Raw genomic sequence first — 15,198 nt, forward strand, 5'->3', positions numbered from 1 at the left:
ATCCCGCCGCCGGCGCCACGGGTGAGCCCGGGGGACGCCAAGTGAGCGAATCCCGTCACAGGAGGACACATGCCACGTGGTCCCAGGCGAGAGGCCCACGGCTCCGTGAGATTTAGGGACAGCGAGCGTGATGGAGAGGACACGTTCCTTCCTACAGGCGGCTGTCGCCTGAGGAGCACCGTGTGACAGGCAACGGCCGCTGACACAGAAGGAGGTGCCCGGACCCCGTGGACACAGGGACCCGCGCACGTCCCCGCGGCGTGGTCACTTCTGCGGCCCGTCTGCACCCCCGTAGGCCTGCGGGGCACGTGATATGCACGTGCAGTGCGTCCCCAGGCCTGAGGCCCTCGGCAGACAACGGAAGGGGCTTTCTGGACATGGGCCACCGTGCGGAGGCCGGGAGGCCGTGCTGCGCCCCTGGGGCAGCCCAGTGGGGTGCGGCGGGCGGGTGTCCGCGGTGGGCCCCCCGCGAGTGACACGACCAGACAGTAGCCGCCGCCTCGGGGTGACCCTCCACCCCTCCCCCTGGCCGAAGAGACGGCACGGACACACATTCAAAAGGCACAACTTGGGGAAACACGTTGGCGGCAAGCGCGTCCCGGCCCCCTGAGCCCCGCTCCCCGAGGAGCCCTGCGCTCCGGAAACGCACCCCGACCAGGCTAGTGACGACGACGAGTGACAAGCGCGCTCGGGGCTGCGGAGGAACGTGTGGAGGCTTCAACCGCGGCGCAGAGAGCTTTGATTTGCGGCTGCCCCGTCGTCTGCCTGCTACTGAGCCGGGGGTGGAGAAGAAGCTGGAAGGATACCTCGCGCGTTCTCCGAGGCTCCGAATAGGACGCGGGCCCTAATCCGCGGGAGCCGAGTCCGTGGGCGCGGGTGTGGGTGCCCCGCGTGGGCCTGGGGCCCCGGAGGCCGCGGGGGGCGCGTCGCGAGGGCTTTCTTTGGTCCTCATGCGATTCATTCCTTCTAAGAAAAGGAAACGGGAAGAAAGGTTTCGTGTCCAGCCTCGGGGCCTTTGATCGTCCGATGACCGCTGGGTCTGCGGCTCGGCCTGCGGCTTCCCAGGCCAGACAAAGGCAGCCCGGCCGCACCGCCCCGCGACCTGCGAGCCCAGAACAAAACCCCAGGCAGCTGCGCAGTGTGGCGGCCTGGGAGAGACCTACCTTGGCCAGCCAGGGGCCGCCCTGCCCTTTGATCTCTCCTGAGACCCAGTCCTGGGCCCCAGGTCAGAGGATTTCACTCGTACCCCCCCACCCCCGCAGAAGGAGCAGGTGAAGAACAGAACGGCCCGAAGGCGGCCCTCCTCGGCTGGCCCGTTCCGCGCGGCTGGGCTGCATTGTTGAAGGCTCGAGCGCCGGAGGGGGAGCTGCGGGCCCTGCAGCAGCAGAGGCCCTCGGACCGGCCGAGCTCGGACAATGAAGTCCGCCCCGCCCCGGCCGGCTCAGGGGCTGCGACATCCTTCAGCCGCTGCTCCGGTGAAGCCGGCCTGCGCCTCTGAAAATCTAGGACACCCCCGTGACCCACGGCTGAGAGAGCCGGGACGTCCGTCCACTCTCTGTGGGTGAGCCGGACTCCCGTCGGACGCAGATGGGCCCCATGTTTCCCTTGTCGCCTTGATTCACCCACACGGCGTCATGTCAAACAGCAACAACCGTGCGCAGCCTTCGGAGGGAATCCTGGTCCAGCCGCGGGGAAATAGCACAGGTGCGACCGGCAGAGGAAGGCGGGCGTGAGGGAAGAAAGACCAATTCTCTTGAGAGCTCTGAGCCCCCGGTACTTGCAGATTTGCAAATGAAAAGATGTCCTCGGAAGCCAGAGTGCCATCGAGGGTCAGAAAACTTCTAACTAAAGAAGTTAGGGCTGTGTTAGGACCCAAACCCAAAAGACGTCATTAAAACCGGCACCAGACTGTCTGTCTGTTTGGTTTGGCTCCTGTGTTCGCACTTCGGCTCATTTGGGCACTTAAAGTAAGATCTGATGGTGCAAAGCTCATTTCCTGCTCTCCGCGGTGGCTGGCCCGGGGGCTGCCGACACGGAGGGTGGGGCGCTGGATCTGCCGCTGACCCTCCGGTCACCAGTCATGCGCATCCGTCACTCAGGTGTGCTGGTCCTTACGGGTAGAACAGGGCTCACGACCACATCCTTGGTCTGGTGGTGCGTCCGCTTTTCTCCTTTGTCACCAGGAGAAAGTGGGGTGAGGAAATTGCTTAGTTCGGGCTCGCCGGCATCCGCGGGAACATGCACTGAAAATCACCTCTGTAATCAGCACCTGCTCTTGCTTCTGGACAAACGATGAAGGACGGCTGTCCCGGAAGGCTGGGGCCTGTCGCTGAGAATACGCAGGTGTGTGCACGTGTGTGTACAGACCAAGAGAATGTTCTGTTCTCGGGTGAGAGGGAGGGCTGGGTCCCCACCTCGGCGGGCCCCCCTTCCAGGTCCCGTGGGACGCAGACGGGCATGAGGGGAAGAGCGGTTTCCTGAGTCGCCGTGGGAACTCGCCAGGACTCTCCAAGAGCTGGGTCCCATGTGTGTCCTTCCCCAAAAGTGGCTGTGGGGTGCGCTCCCTGGTCTCTGAAGAGACGCCCCCCGGCTTCGGTCTGGAGAGCACGTCCCAGCAACCCGAGCAGCTCAGTGTCCACACATCTGGGGGGCCCAGGGGGTGGGGGGCTAAGCTCTGCCCCTGCCGAGCTGCTCGCGGCCTGGCGGGCCGCCCGTGCGGGAACCGAGCCTCCTCCTCCCGGGTCGGGTGCTGCAGGGGTGAAGAGTGCGGGCCAGAGTGCGAGGGCCCGCAGCGGGGAGGGCCACGGCACCCTGCTCACCCAGCTGCGGCAACAGGGGGGCTCGCACAGAGGACATGGAAGACACCGGGGCCGCTCCGGCGGCTGCGCCCGTGGCTGGCTCGGCCTCCGCGGGGAGGCTCTCCGGGCCCCAGGCGGTGGCGGCTGCTTACCCGCACCCCGCGCTGGGCCGAGCGCCGCCCTGGCCACGGGCACCAGCCCGAGAAACACCCTGCTCGCGCGGACGGCTTTCACGTGACTCATGGAAGGGACCGAGGCCGGGGAGAGGGGTCCCCCCAGGTTGCCACGGCTACGTGGTCCCGGCTCAGCCGCCACAAAGCAGCCACGCTGCCCGCCTCACCTTTGGCCATCTTGTTGAGAACCATGTCGATCAGGACGTAGGTGCCGCTCCTGCCCGCGCCGTCGCTGCCAACGGAAGGGGAGACGTGAGAACAGCGCGGCCGCGGGACCCCCACGCCCACCGAAGCCAGGGACGGCGCATTTCCCTCCACGTCTGAGTGAGGCTCACGAGGGGAGAGGGAGGCTTGACTTGGAGAGAAAGACGAAGAAAGTCGGGATGGGAGGGGAAGGGGGGAGGAGGAGGGGGGGAGGGGAGGAGGGAGGGAGGAGGGGCTGGAGGAAGGGGTAGAGGAGGGCCGGCCGCGGGAGCTGAGCGTCAGCGCAGAGGGATGAGCTCGTGTCCGTGCAGATTCGCTCCCGCCTCCCCCTCGCCTCCCTCTCTGGCCAAAGATGTGGTCGGTTTCGTCAGAATGAACGACACACGAGTCTGGCCGTGTCTGTGCCGAGGGCGTCTGCCCTGGCGGTGAGCGAGGTCGCCCCAGCCGCCGCGGCAGCGTCCCTGGGACAGGGCAGCGGCCCTCGGAGGGCAGGGAGGGCCTTTCTGGGGAAGGCGGCTGCTTGGTGGGGCGCGAGAGCGTGTCTCCCCCCGCCCGAGAGTCCCCACTCCCGAAGCGGCTGCTAGATGGGGACTGTCACATGCGTACTCCCAGCAGAGGCGGTCGTGCCCACTTCAGGATCAGGAATTACGTGACCACGGTCCCGGGAGAGCTGGCGGGGCCTCGGGGGGCCTTTGTGGGAAAGGCTCACGGGCTCTGGCTTTACCAGACCCTCAAACCTGGGGCTGGAAAAGCCGCGGGGACCCGCAGGGTCTGTACGTGTGAGGAGCTCGCTCACCACCCTGTCCCCGCTGCTCCCCAGGTGACACCTAGCTGTCCTGGTTTGGACGGGCCTCCCTCCCTCCCATGGTTCCTGGGACACCCGCACACACCGGCCGCTGCTGCTGCCGCAGGGCACCCGTGCCTCCAGCCTCTTCTCTCTGCTCTCCGAGGGCCCCAGACCACGGCCGGCTCGGGTCCTTGTCACAGACCCCAGGGACGCACACGGACACACACAGGGACACGCCACATGTGCTGGCACACACTCAGACACACACCCAACACACACACACCTCACTCACACACACACACACAGAGGCAGGCACCCGACACACACACTCACTCGACACACACACACACACACAGATACACACCCAACACACACACACACTCACACACACACACACAGAGGCAGGCACCCGACGGACACACTCACTCACTCACACACACACACACAGATACACACCCAACACACACACACACACCTCACTCACACACACACACAGAGGCAGGCACCCGACACACACACTCACTCGACACACACACACACAGATACACACCCAACACACACACACACTCACACACACACACAGAGACAGGCACCCGACAGACACACTCACTCGACACACACAGATACACACCCAACACACACACACACACCTCACACACACACACAGAGGCAGGTACCCGACAGACACACTCGACACACACACACACACAGATACACAACCAACACACACACACACCTCACACACACACACACACAGAGGCAGGCACCCGACATACACACTCACTCGACACACACACACACACAGATACACAACCAACACACACACACACCTCACACACACACACACACAGAGGCAGGCACCCGACATACACACTCACTCGACACACACACACACACAGATACACAACCAACACACACACACACCTCTCACACACACACACAGAGGCAGGCACCCGACATACACACTCACTCGACACACACACACACACACAGATACACAACCAACACACACACACACATGCACACACACACACACAGAGGCATGCACCCGACACACACACTCACTCGACACACACACACACACAGATACACAACCAATACACACACATGCACACACACACACAGAGGCAGGCACCCGACACACACACTCACTCGACACACACACACACAGATACACAACCAATACACACACATGCACACACACACACAGAGGCAGGCACCCGACACACACACACACTCGACACACACACACACAGATACACACCCAACACACACACACTCACACATACACACAGAGGCAGGCACCCGACACACACACAGAGATGCACACAACAGGCACACTCATACACAGACACACATCTCACAGGGACACGCACACACCTGACAAGCACTCACAGGCACACACCCGACAGGCACACTCACTCACACACGCACACACACGTACACTTCTTGGCCGCACGGACAGACTGGGTGTCTGATCCTTGGAGAGATCCTTTCTATCCCAGCAGAAGGGAACGTGCTCTAAGACACTTCCACAAGTCGGAGCACGGTTCTCTACCCCAAGGAGTTGGGAGTGAAGCCCAGACGAGAGGGCACCAAGACACGGAGCTTCTGGTGGGACCTCTGCTTGTCTGTGTGGGTGCAACGGGCTTGAGGAGCCCCTGGATCTTACTGCATGGCCAGACTCGCATCCTAAGCTGGGTGAGGCCAGCCCTGTGCTAATTCCCGACTCTGCCCCTGCTCCTGACGGCCCCGAGCATGTCCCAGCCTCTCAGTTCCAAACCTCAGCTAAGTGAGCTGGCGGCTGAGACAAGGCCGCAGATGGAAAACACCATCCCACGGTGTTTGTGCGCAGGCAGCGTGCGGGCCTGAGACAAACAGGGTGTGAGGACACGCATGTGTGGCGGCGGCCACATGCCCCGGTGGACCAGCCCAGCGGGGCACACGCAGCCGCGCAGCCTGGACCTTCCGTCCGCAGCCCGGTCTCCTTCAGCGGTGCCAATAGCTGCGTGTGTGAGGCAGCGAGAAAGCTCGGCGTGGGAATGTAACTGTGGCTCCTTCTCAGGTAGCGAGGACGGGGTAATTCGCGTGAGGAGTGGTACTTGCCTGCAGTGAACAATTATTGGACAAGAACGGCCCCTGTAGCTCTTGTTTACTTTTCTGAAATAAAAAGAGACAGAAATCATGGTTATGCACTACGACTCCCGTCTTCGGTTTTGCAGACGAACTCCTAAGCCCGAACCAACAGACCGTGTCTGTGACATCGTTTTGCAACCGTAGCTTCTTTTAACAAAGAGAATCAAAATTACACACATATTTTCAAAGATTTATTTTTCTGTTCAATATCAAGGGATGAAACAGAGCTTTAAAAGCAGTTATTACATTTCCACACTTCCCCTTTCCCAGCGGGATCCCACAGCCTCTGTCACCAGCCTGTCCCACTGCCCCGTCTAAGACTCCAGTCACCCGGGCTGCTTGGTGGCGACGGGAGGATCTAGATTCCTTGCTAAAACATTTGAGTTCTGCCATTTATGCCCCACGTTTCTTACACCCTAGACATCATACTGGAACGTAACACGACTATCGTCTCCAGCGTCTCACAGGGCCTCTTGGTTCTGTCCGTCGGCGGGAGCTCTACATCGCCGAGAAACCGCAGTGGAGACAAGTCCTTCCTTTGTATGAATATGCGTGTGTTTACAAGCAACTCTGTTGTGCAGATTTTACACCACAGTTTAGAAGAATTAACAATAAGCATAGATTATGTTGTCACCGAGCCCTAAATCAAAACAAAGCACCGATTTCAAATGCACTGTATGAGCTCAAGTTTGTCGGAAGTCAGTGAAACATGAAACAACTAAGCGTGTTTACAAAGGGCATCGGAATTCTCAATAAAATATTTCTGCACAGAGAAAAGTCAGTGGAACAACGTGTGCGGGGCTGTGCTCTAAAACGCTCCCTATGAATTTCTACAGTGTATGACATGAAGCAAAGCTGAAAACGAATGGCAGTGCAGAAAACAAAAATCCTTTTCCTTGCACCAGACGTGGGAAGACGTCACCGTTCTTTGCACAGTCTCGCCCGCCCAGCACAGGACAGCTGGAAGCTCATATTCTGTCAGTCGGTGGCCTCGTCCCGAAACCCCAGAGCTGAGGGGTCGGGAGGTGGGGGGGTGTGTGCGGAAGGGAGCCGGCAGCCCGCCCAGGCACCCAGCAGGTGTTTCCACGTCCGCCCCCAGAGCAGAGGGTGGCCGCTCCTAGTTCCTGTACGGGCCCAACAGAGTGAGGTCCACACGGCCCCCAAACAACAAAGAGGGAGCCTGGGTACAACGTGCCCCCAAGACGGGCCACGCCCGAGGCCCCTGGGTAGCCCTTGATCAGGGGCTGCCTCCCGCACCATGTGGAACACGCAGACCACCCGAAACCATCTTAAGAAGAGAAGACCCAGAAACATGGAGGAACTACTGCTCAGGGTCCCTGTCGCCATGTCGCTATTTCTGCTGGAGCTTTTTCTCACTTTCGAGGTCATTGTAGTGTGAGGGTTTGGCGGGAAGGTGAAGGTACGAGTGAGCTCATTAAAATCAGCGGCAGGCCAGGATGCCCGGAAGGTTCTCGGACCTTTGAGAATCAAATGGATTGGAAAACAAATCTCTTAATTTCTCCTTCTAAAGCCTCCCACTCTTTGGGTCCCCTGGCCAGCTCCGTTGGTGGAGCGTGCGACTCTCGGGGTCGTGAGTTCGAGCTCCAGGTGGGGTGTACAGATTACTTAAAAATTAAGAAAAAAAATCTTTAAACTCCCATTATTAACTCAGGTTGTAAAGGCAACATGAGCTTTAGGTCTGACAAAATGGACGCCAGACCCGCAGGACGAACCTCAGACGTGGGCACCGAGAGGCCCGCAGGCCCCCCCAGGCTGCGCACATGCCCGCGGGCCCGGCGTGGGCCTGCGTGTGTGTGCACGGTGCGTGCGCGTGCCAATCAAGCAAGCCCAGGCTCAGACTCGATTTGGGGAAGGTTCGTTCCTACGGGCCTTTTAGTTTCGAACACAAGGTTTTACTAGAAATCTCTTGGTCGCTGGATCTTTTCGATGCGAACAGTCTGGCCGTGTCCTACTTGGTGGCCCAGGCTGGGTTTGCAACGACTCTCCCCAACGTTTGCCTGCTCGCACACGGCTCAGTCTCCAGGTTTGGGGCATTTCTTCTGATGGGGCCGAGCATGGAAGTAGTACATTTAAAAAAAAAAAAAAAAAAGGAAGAAACAAACGACCCCCAGATTCCCTTGTTTAGACTGTACCGGTTTCAGAAAACCGTCACCGAAGGGGCCAGGAGAGCAGCAGCGTCCCGTTTATAGCTGGTCAGCCCCATTTCTGGCAGAGTGCACTGAGGATAACTGCTCTTAGAGAAGACGGAGTGCTCCGGTAAGTGCCCTGCGGTCCCTGCTCTTACGTGACAGAATAGAGAGCTGCTTTCTCCGGGGCGCGGTGACCGGCCGCCTTGGCTGGACCCAGGGAGGGCTCACTGCCGTGTAACCCTCCCCGCGGGCCCCGCCCCCGCTGAACCTATTTACGAACCGCCAGGAGCCCAGCGGGCATACAGCGTGCTGCCGGGTGGAGAGTTTTATTTACAAAGAATCAGAGGCTTGTATTGTTACAACGTAAGACATCACAAATAGAAAAGTAACAGCATCACATCGTCAACAGAAGCGTTCACCTGGTCGACCCCAGACAGAGGCGCAGGGCGTTCGTGCAGATAAGCGATACACAGCTGTCTTGTTTGACTCGATTAGAACAAATCAGCAGTCGGCGAAAGGTTGCAAACGTTCAGAAAAATGGATATTATATATATTTCAGCAGGAGGAATTCACTGAGAAAGAACGATTAGTCATACAAACCAACCCGCGGGTCCCTGAGTGAGAAGGAACCATCGTGCAACCAACAGCAAGCCAAGGTCAGAGGTCGTTAGAGGCTCAGGAAAGGGGCTTCCCACACTGCCTTGCAGCAGAGTCACAGCCTCCAATGATCACTTTTGTGACTATGCAACTGGGCTCATATTACTAGCTGCAACATCACAAAAATGACACTGGCCACCGCTCACGAGCTGGCAAAGTAAGGGTCTGTCCGTTTCTACAGGGGTCAGCGTTGTGAGTGCCGTTGCGTACAGCAAGAAGGGAGAGGCTCAGAGACACAGACGGAGAGAGAGAATTTTTAAAAGCAAAGCCCTCACATGTGATGCTGATTATCTCCTGGCTTTAGCAGCTCCTCTTTAAAGTGGAAATGTGCTCCCTCTGGGCTCCCGAAGTGCATAATCACACGTCTCCGTGCCTGACGCACCCTGGCCAGAGCGGGGGAAGGTGGAGTGCGTGGTCGGGGACGGGGGTTGGCGGGGGGACCTGTGCATAAGGTGACCAGTGTCTCCGGAAGCCGATGCCCCCTTCCGATTGCTGACTTTTGGGAGGTTCTTCTACCCAGAAAACCCCAGAGCGGCCATCCGTGCCCGAGCGCGATGCCTCCAAGAACATGGGGGCTGCCGCCCACCGTCCAGGGAGTCCGCGACGGCAGGCTGGTCTGGAATCCTGGGCGGTGCCGAGTCAGGTAAGCCCGCAAAGCTTTTGATTCTAATAGACTGGCACATGTCACCTGAACAAAAACCTCCCGGAGCCTTATCTCCTAAGCCTCTGGGGAGAGGGAACTCGGGGCATCCGTGTTTCTCGGGGCAGGTTGTACGCACCGAGGGCTGGACGTGTATTGTTCCGTTCCATATAGGGATATGGATTTCCACGTCCGCCCATAGCCTGTATGTGCAAACACACTGGGTGAGCATAAAGACGAAGCTGGTCTCTCTTTGTAGCCACATCCTTTGGCCAGTAATGACTGCTTCCCAAGACACTATCTAAGGAAATGTGCTCTAGGTCAGATACTTAGGTAGCCCGCCTTTAGAAAGAAACGTGCTTTAAGGAAAGTTATCGGCTAGCCAGGACGCAGGGATGGACTGAGAGGGAACTGCGCAGTCAGTGCTTTGGGGTGCGTTCAGGACTCTCTGTACTGTGCATGCTCGGAATCTCTGGGCGGGGTCACCAAACGTGCGCCACGGCTGGGACACCACGTGCCCATCTCTCCGGGAGCTCTTTCCCACGCTATTTGATCCAAAGAACTATTCAAATAAAGATTTTGTTTTGCTTTTCAAAGTAGACTAAAAGGCAAAAGAAAGAGTATCACAATAAACTTAAGAATGTCTAACACACAAATTCAAGAAACGCAGCGATCAGCCTGAAACCCCACTGTCTCGTGTGACACGGCCACAGACTCAAGGATGGTAACTACTCGGATACGAATCCCTCCGGGGTGGGGAACTACGCTGGACTAAGGTGCACTTTATTTCCTAGTTCGTTGTTCTGGACGTGTGCCTGCTTTTGCGATGAGGCGGGTTTCCAACTCTGGTTAAGCGTGAGAGGGCTCCGCAGAGCCGAGAGCTCCGGCAACGCGCCGCTCGGCGCCTGCCTCGCTGGGTGGCTGCTCATTCTCGATCGCCATAGGCACCAGCTCGTGCTGGCCCCTGTCACCACCGAGTCCAATGGACAAGCCAAGCTTCCATCCCGAATGCCCCCCTTTTTTGCCTTGTCAATAGCTTCCTGAAAGACGGAGTCCGGCATTCACCTCAACAGCTCAGTAACCTCCCTCTAGCGCCAGACAGCCCCCTGGGCAGCCGGCCGGTGGGGCGTGAGCAGAGACGGGATGTTTCCAGACTGTCGGCTTCCAAACCGCACTGGAACACACAGTCGTGCGCTAATTCCATCCACGCTCTCCCCCAAGGTCTAAGGTCCCCCGGGCCGGATCCGGGCCCACGCCTGTTACGTCTCATTATCCCGTCCGACCAGAGAGTATCCAAACTAAGAACCTGCCTTTTCCTCATCACCATCCTGCGAAGCAGGACCTTCAGGACTCCACCACTTGGAGAATCTTATCAGAAACAATGACCACGTTTCCACAATTCTAACGTGGCTACGTGCCCCCATTTTAACTCCTGTAAAACCAGAAAACACCTTGCAGGTACCATGTACCGTCATCGAACCCCCTTCCCCTCCCCTCTCTTTGGTGTCATACGGAAGATACCGCTGACCTGGAACAGCTCTGAGCCGTGCTGGTTCACTCACACCCGAATTTTTTTCCGATAAATATAGCACGGCACTGAAAATGTATTTTCTCTTCCTTGTGATTTTCTTCATAATGTTTTCTCTTCTCCGGCACACTGTACTGTAGGACCGCAGGGTCCAGTACACCTAGCACACCAGGATGTGCTGACAGACTTCTTGTGTCGCGGGTAAGGCTTCCAGTCATCAGAGGCTTATTATAGTGAAGTTTTGGGGGAGCCAAAAGTTAAACGTGTATTTTCCACTGTGTTGGGGGCTGGCGCCCCGAGCCCGTGCTGTTCAAGGGTCGACCGTATGTTTATGATGTGTAAGTACAGACAGATGGCGCGTCGTACGGCACATGACCCCTTAGACACAGGAAACCTGGCTTTGGACCGCGCTCCCTCCTCTCACGCCCGCGCTCCGATCGCGTTACCCTGCTTGCAGGGCTGTTGGTCATACCTGCGGAAGTCCAGGAGGGACCTCGCGGAGGAAGGCACGCCCTGGTCATACCAGCTCAGGAAGTGGAACTGCGTCACGGTGCGCGTCTCGTTGCTTTGAAGGTTCTTCAGGTAGAAGCTCCTCACGAGGAAGTCCTCACACCAGATGTGCTCGGAGACGAGGTTCACCTGGACAGGAGGACAGGGGGCACAGGGAGCGTAAAGCGTTGTCTGAGCACCGTGGCGCTCTGAGCAGCGAAGGCCGAGCACTGCGGGGACCGCACATGGGTCGGCAGCGGCCGGACGGCCCCTCCTACCTTCTCAGTTTTAACCGGGTTTATGCAAACAATAACTGTGGGTTTTTAATATCGCTCAGGTGCATTAGCCAAATTGTTAGAAAATTATGTTACAATCCAAAGTGATTCTAGCTTTCATCCTTTGTATTTCTAAGCCATCTAAACCTGCCAAAAAACTATGCTTTGGAACAGAAACACCAGCGGGTTCCACTGCACCTTAGATCTCACCGCAGGTGGTTATCACCTCCAGGTGGGGAGGAGACCAAGGGGTTCGTGCAGACAGTGGGACTGGGCACTTCTCGGGGTCAAGGCCACGCTCAGTGGCCGAAAAGCCAGGACTCTGAGCTGGGGCTGGTCCTCACGCCCCCACCCCCCACGGGACTCTGCATTCTGACTGATGTTTAATGCGGAACAACGGGCTCATGCGGGTTCGTGCTGAACTGCCCAAGTCGGCACAGTTCATCGTCGATGTGGGCAGAGGGTCCGGCAAGGGAAGAAGCGTCGAATCTGCGCCTCCACAGCCTCGGGCGCCGCAGGAGGCCACGGTGCCAGCAGGCTCTTCCTACAACAGGCCCAGGAGGGTGTATCGCTCGGGGCCTGGCTCCATGGGCCTCCTTGGGACATAAGTGTTTTTTGGTTCCTTCTGTCTGAATTTGGAACCCTGAAGCTTTAAAATTTATGCCAGAGCCCAGGGCACCATAGCACGGCTGTTTGGTGGGTCTGGGGGTCCATGGACTGCGGGGCCCTGGGGACGCCTGCCTGCCTGCCTTCCCGAGGAGGGGCCCTGCTCCCAGCGGGGCCGCTCCTGTCCTCTGCGGGAGTACCTCGTAGACGTGGTAGAGGTTGGAGCCTTCGTCGGGCCAGTAGTGGTAGCACTGCCGGACGCCGTTCTCCGAGAGGGGCGTCAGCATGACGATGACCACGCAGCCGCTCTCCCACACCATCTGCAGACAGAGACAGGCCACGGCCACCGCGTGACTGCCGGGTCCCGAGTGACGCATGCAATCCCTGCGCTCCGTGACACGGGCCACGGGGGCTCACGCACGAGCACTGCCCTCTCCTTGGCCACACCTCCTCCGTGGCTGGCTTCCCGCCGCTGAATATGCCCTGTAGCTTCCACGCTCCATAAAATATGAAAAACACACCACCAGTGGCTCATTTCACACCTTTTAGAACCTCCCGAGACCCATGTTCAGCCGTCTGGCCTCCCAGCTTTGGATCTATGGAGGGAACCTTCTACCACACGGTACGAACAGGCAGCGTGGCCTCTGACGCTGTCCCCAGCAGCGCCGCTGGGGGCACGTCTGCTCCCGCATGCGGTGCGGAAGGAAACTGGTCGGCGCGACTGTTTTTCGGTCGTTGTCATTATTCTGCGTGACTAGAAAACAGTTTTGCTTTGTGAAGCTGCCGTCCTATGGGAAGCAGACTCTGCCTGCAGAGAGCCGTGGCTGGGGTTTCATTTACCTCCACGGAATCTGGACACCCTAGGCCACGAACACAATTCACAGTAGCCGCGTTACAAGCCACAGCGAGCAGATGGACACACACCCGGACGTGGAGCAGGGCAGGCACCAGGGCCCTCTGCGGGGCGTCCTCTCCAGCCCCCAGCCCAGTGGCCGTGGGCCTGAGTGTTAACCCTGCAGCGCCGTCACCGAGACCGAGACCGCTGGTTCCGTGGGCCACGCAGAGGCGGCGCCGCGGAGTGTGTCAGCCTGGTGAACTGCAGAGCCGAGACGCGTCTGCTTTGCCCACGGTGGGTTACGGGGACTTCACAGAAATATTTACAAGCAGCTGCATTTAGACGTAAACTTAGTATCTAAGAAAGCTTCTATTTCTTTTAAATACAGATAGAATGATCCAATTAGAATCTCGTCATTTAAAAAAAATCCACATAGCTCAGATATAAAACGCGTTTCCTCCCTAGTTCACGTCACTAACCCCCTTTAAGTTATATTTTACGAAGGGACGAGTCCACGGTGTTTCCCTCTTTGAACACTGATTTATATTTCCGCGTGATGGGAAGGGTCGATGCTTTTCCCGCACGGCCCAGCGTCTCGTTAATCTTGGAATTTCATGGAAGGTGCCGGGGTTTATGAAAAAGCCCACAAATAAATATGAATTTCACCCGAACCTACGTGCCTGCCTTTTCCTCAGCGCACGGCCTGCCGCGGGGGGAGAATTCCGGGCGTGCGTCTCTCTCGCAGCTCTCAGGCGTCGCAGCCCGCCCCACTAAATTGGTCCTTCCTGCACAGAACCGTTTAATGTGTCTTCAGAAGGCGGAGAAGCTCATTGAAGCCATTATGAAAATGAGGAGAAACACAGATTTTATGAGTGTAATAAAAATACAATGATCTAGACCGTAAACCAATCATCGGATACTCGGCTTCTGCCACCCAAGTGTGACATTAGAAAGCCCCTTGTTGGAGGACGGGTCCTCCCGGCCGGGCAGCCCTGCTCACTGGCCTGCGCGCCGGGCGTCTCCGTTCAGGAGCCCGTCGGCTCTCCGGAGACCTGGTTGGGATGAAATCCAAATGAAACAATTTGAACAAACAATCCCAGAGGCGCTCTCGGGGATCATATTGCTTTCTAGGTCGCCGAGCCTGTGGGCAGAAAGGGGGACGGAGTAAATCATGCCAACAGGCGGCTCGGCTCCCTGTGTCCACCTGGCTGGTGGCGGGAGTCCATGTGCGGGCCACCGGCCCTGTCCTCGCCTCGCACCAGCCGCTGATCCGCACCGTTACTGCGGGCTCCGGTGGGATCCAGGACGCCAGAGGGACCAGAAACAGGGACCGGTTGTTTCTCTGCTTCTGCTTCTGTGGCTTCCCCGGGCCTCGGGCAGTACCCGGCTGTGCAGCCGCTCTCTGGGGCACCCTCCTCTCTCTCTCTTCCGGGAAGCAGTGGTCCACCCCGAGGATCTCCGTGTGCCGAGTGAGTGAGCTAGATGTGCGGATGCCAGGAATGGTGATTTCCAGCACTTTCCTGTCCAGTATCAGAGAGCACGACACTCCCGGTCACCGCCTGGTCTACCGGGCACCTTCACCAGACACCCAGCACGTCGGGAGGCTGCGAGGTGACTGAAGTCCCTGCTGAGAGCCGGATGGGCACAGCGCCCTGCGGTGCGCCCCAGGGCTCTGCTGTCCTGCCCGCAGCTCCCTCCGTCTGGTGACTTTTCCCAAATGGGAAGCACCTGCTTCCGTCCCTGGATCCAGATGAGGCCACCAACGTGGACGGAACATGAGCCTCCAGGGCGGAGTCCTGAGTATAAACGGGGCCGTGCTCGGAGGAACCGCGTCCCACTTGCTGGAGAGCCTCTGCTCAGATGCTCCGGGGCGGCCGCTCAGACCCGGGATGCCTCCACGGCGTGGCTTCACACATCGAG

General features: G+C 58.4%; 1 protein-coding gene across 1 annotated transcript in view; it reads right to left on the bottom strand.

Annotated features, from left to right (window-relative positions):
* The window catches only part of PTPRN2 (protein tyrosine phosphatase receptor type N2), a gene marked incomplete at both ends in the record, with an annotated part of 716,654 nt that overhangs the window by 17,430 nt on the left and 684,026 nt on the right, over positions 1–15,198 (bottom strand). The window contains 4 exons of the mRNA XM_080818767.1: positions 3,139–3,203; positions 6,069–6,122; positions 11,546–11,712; positions 12,644–12,763. Of these exons, the coding sequence (XP_080674893.1) occupies positions 3,139–3,203; positions 6,069–6,122; positions 11,546–11,712; positions 12,644–12,763 (406 nt within the window). The remainder of the gene's footprint in view (positions 1–3,138; positions 3,204–6,068; positions 6,123–11,545; positions 11,713–12,643; positions 12,764–15,198) is intronic.

Source organism: Martes martes (assembly GCF_963455335.1).
Source record: "Martes martes genome assembly, chromosome: 11".
Classification (NCBI taxonomy): Eukaryota; Metazoa; Chordata; class Mammalia; order Carnivora; family Mustelidae; genus Martes; species Martes martes.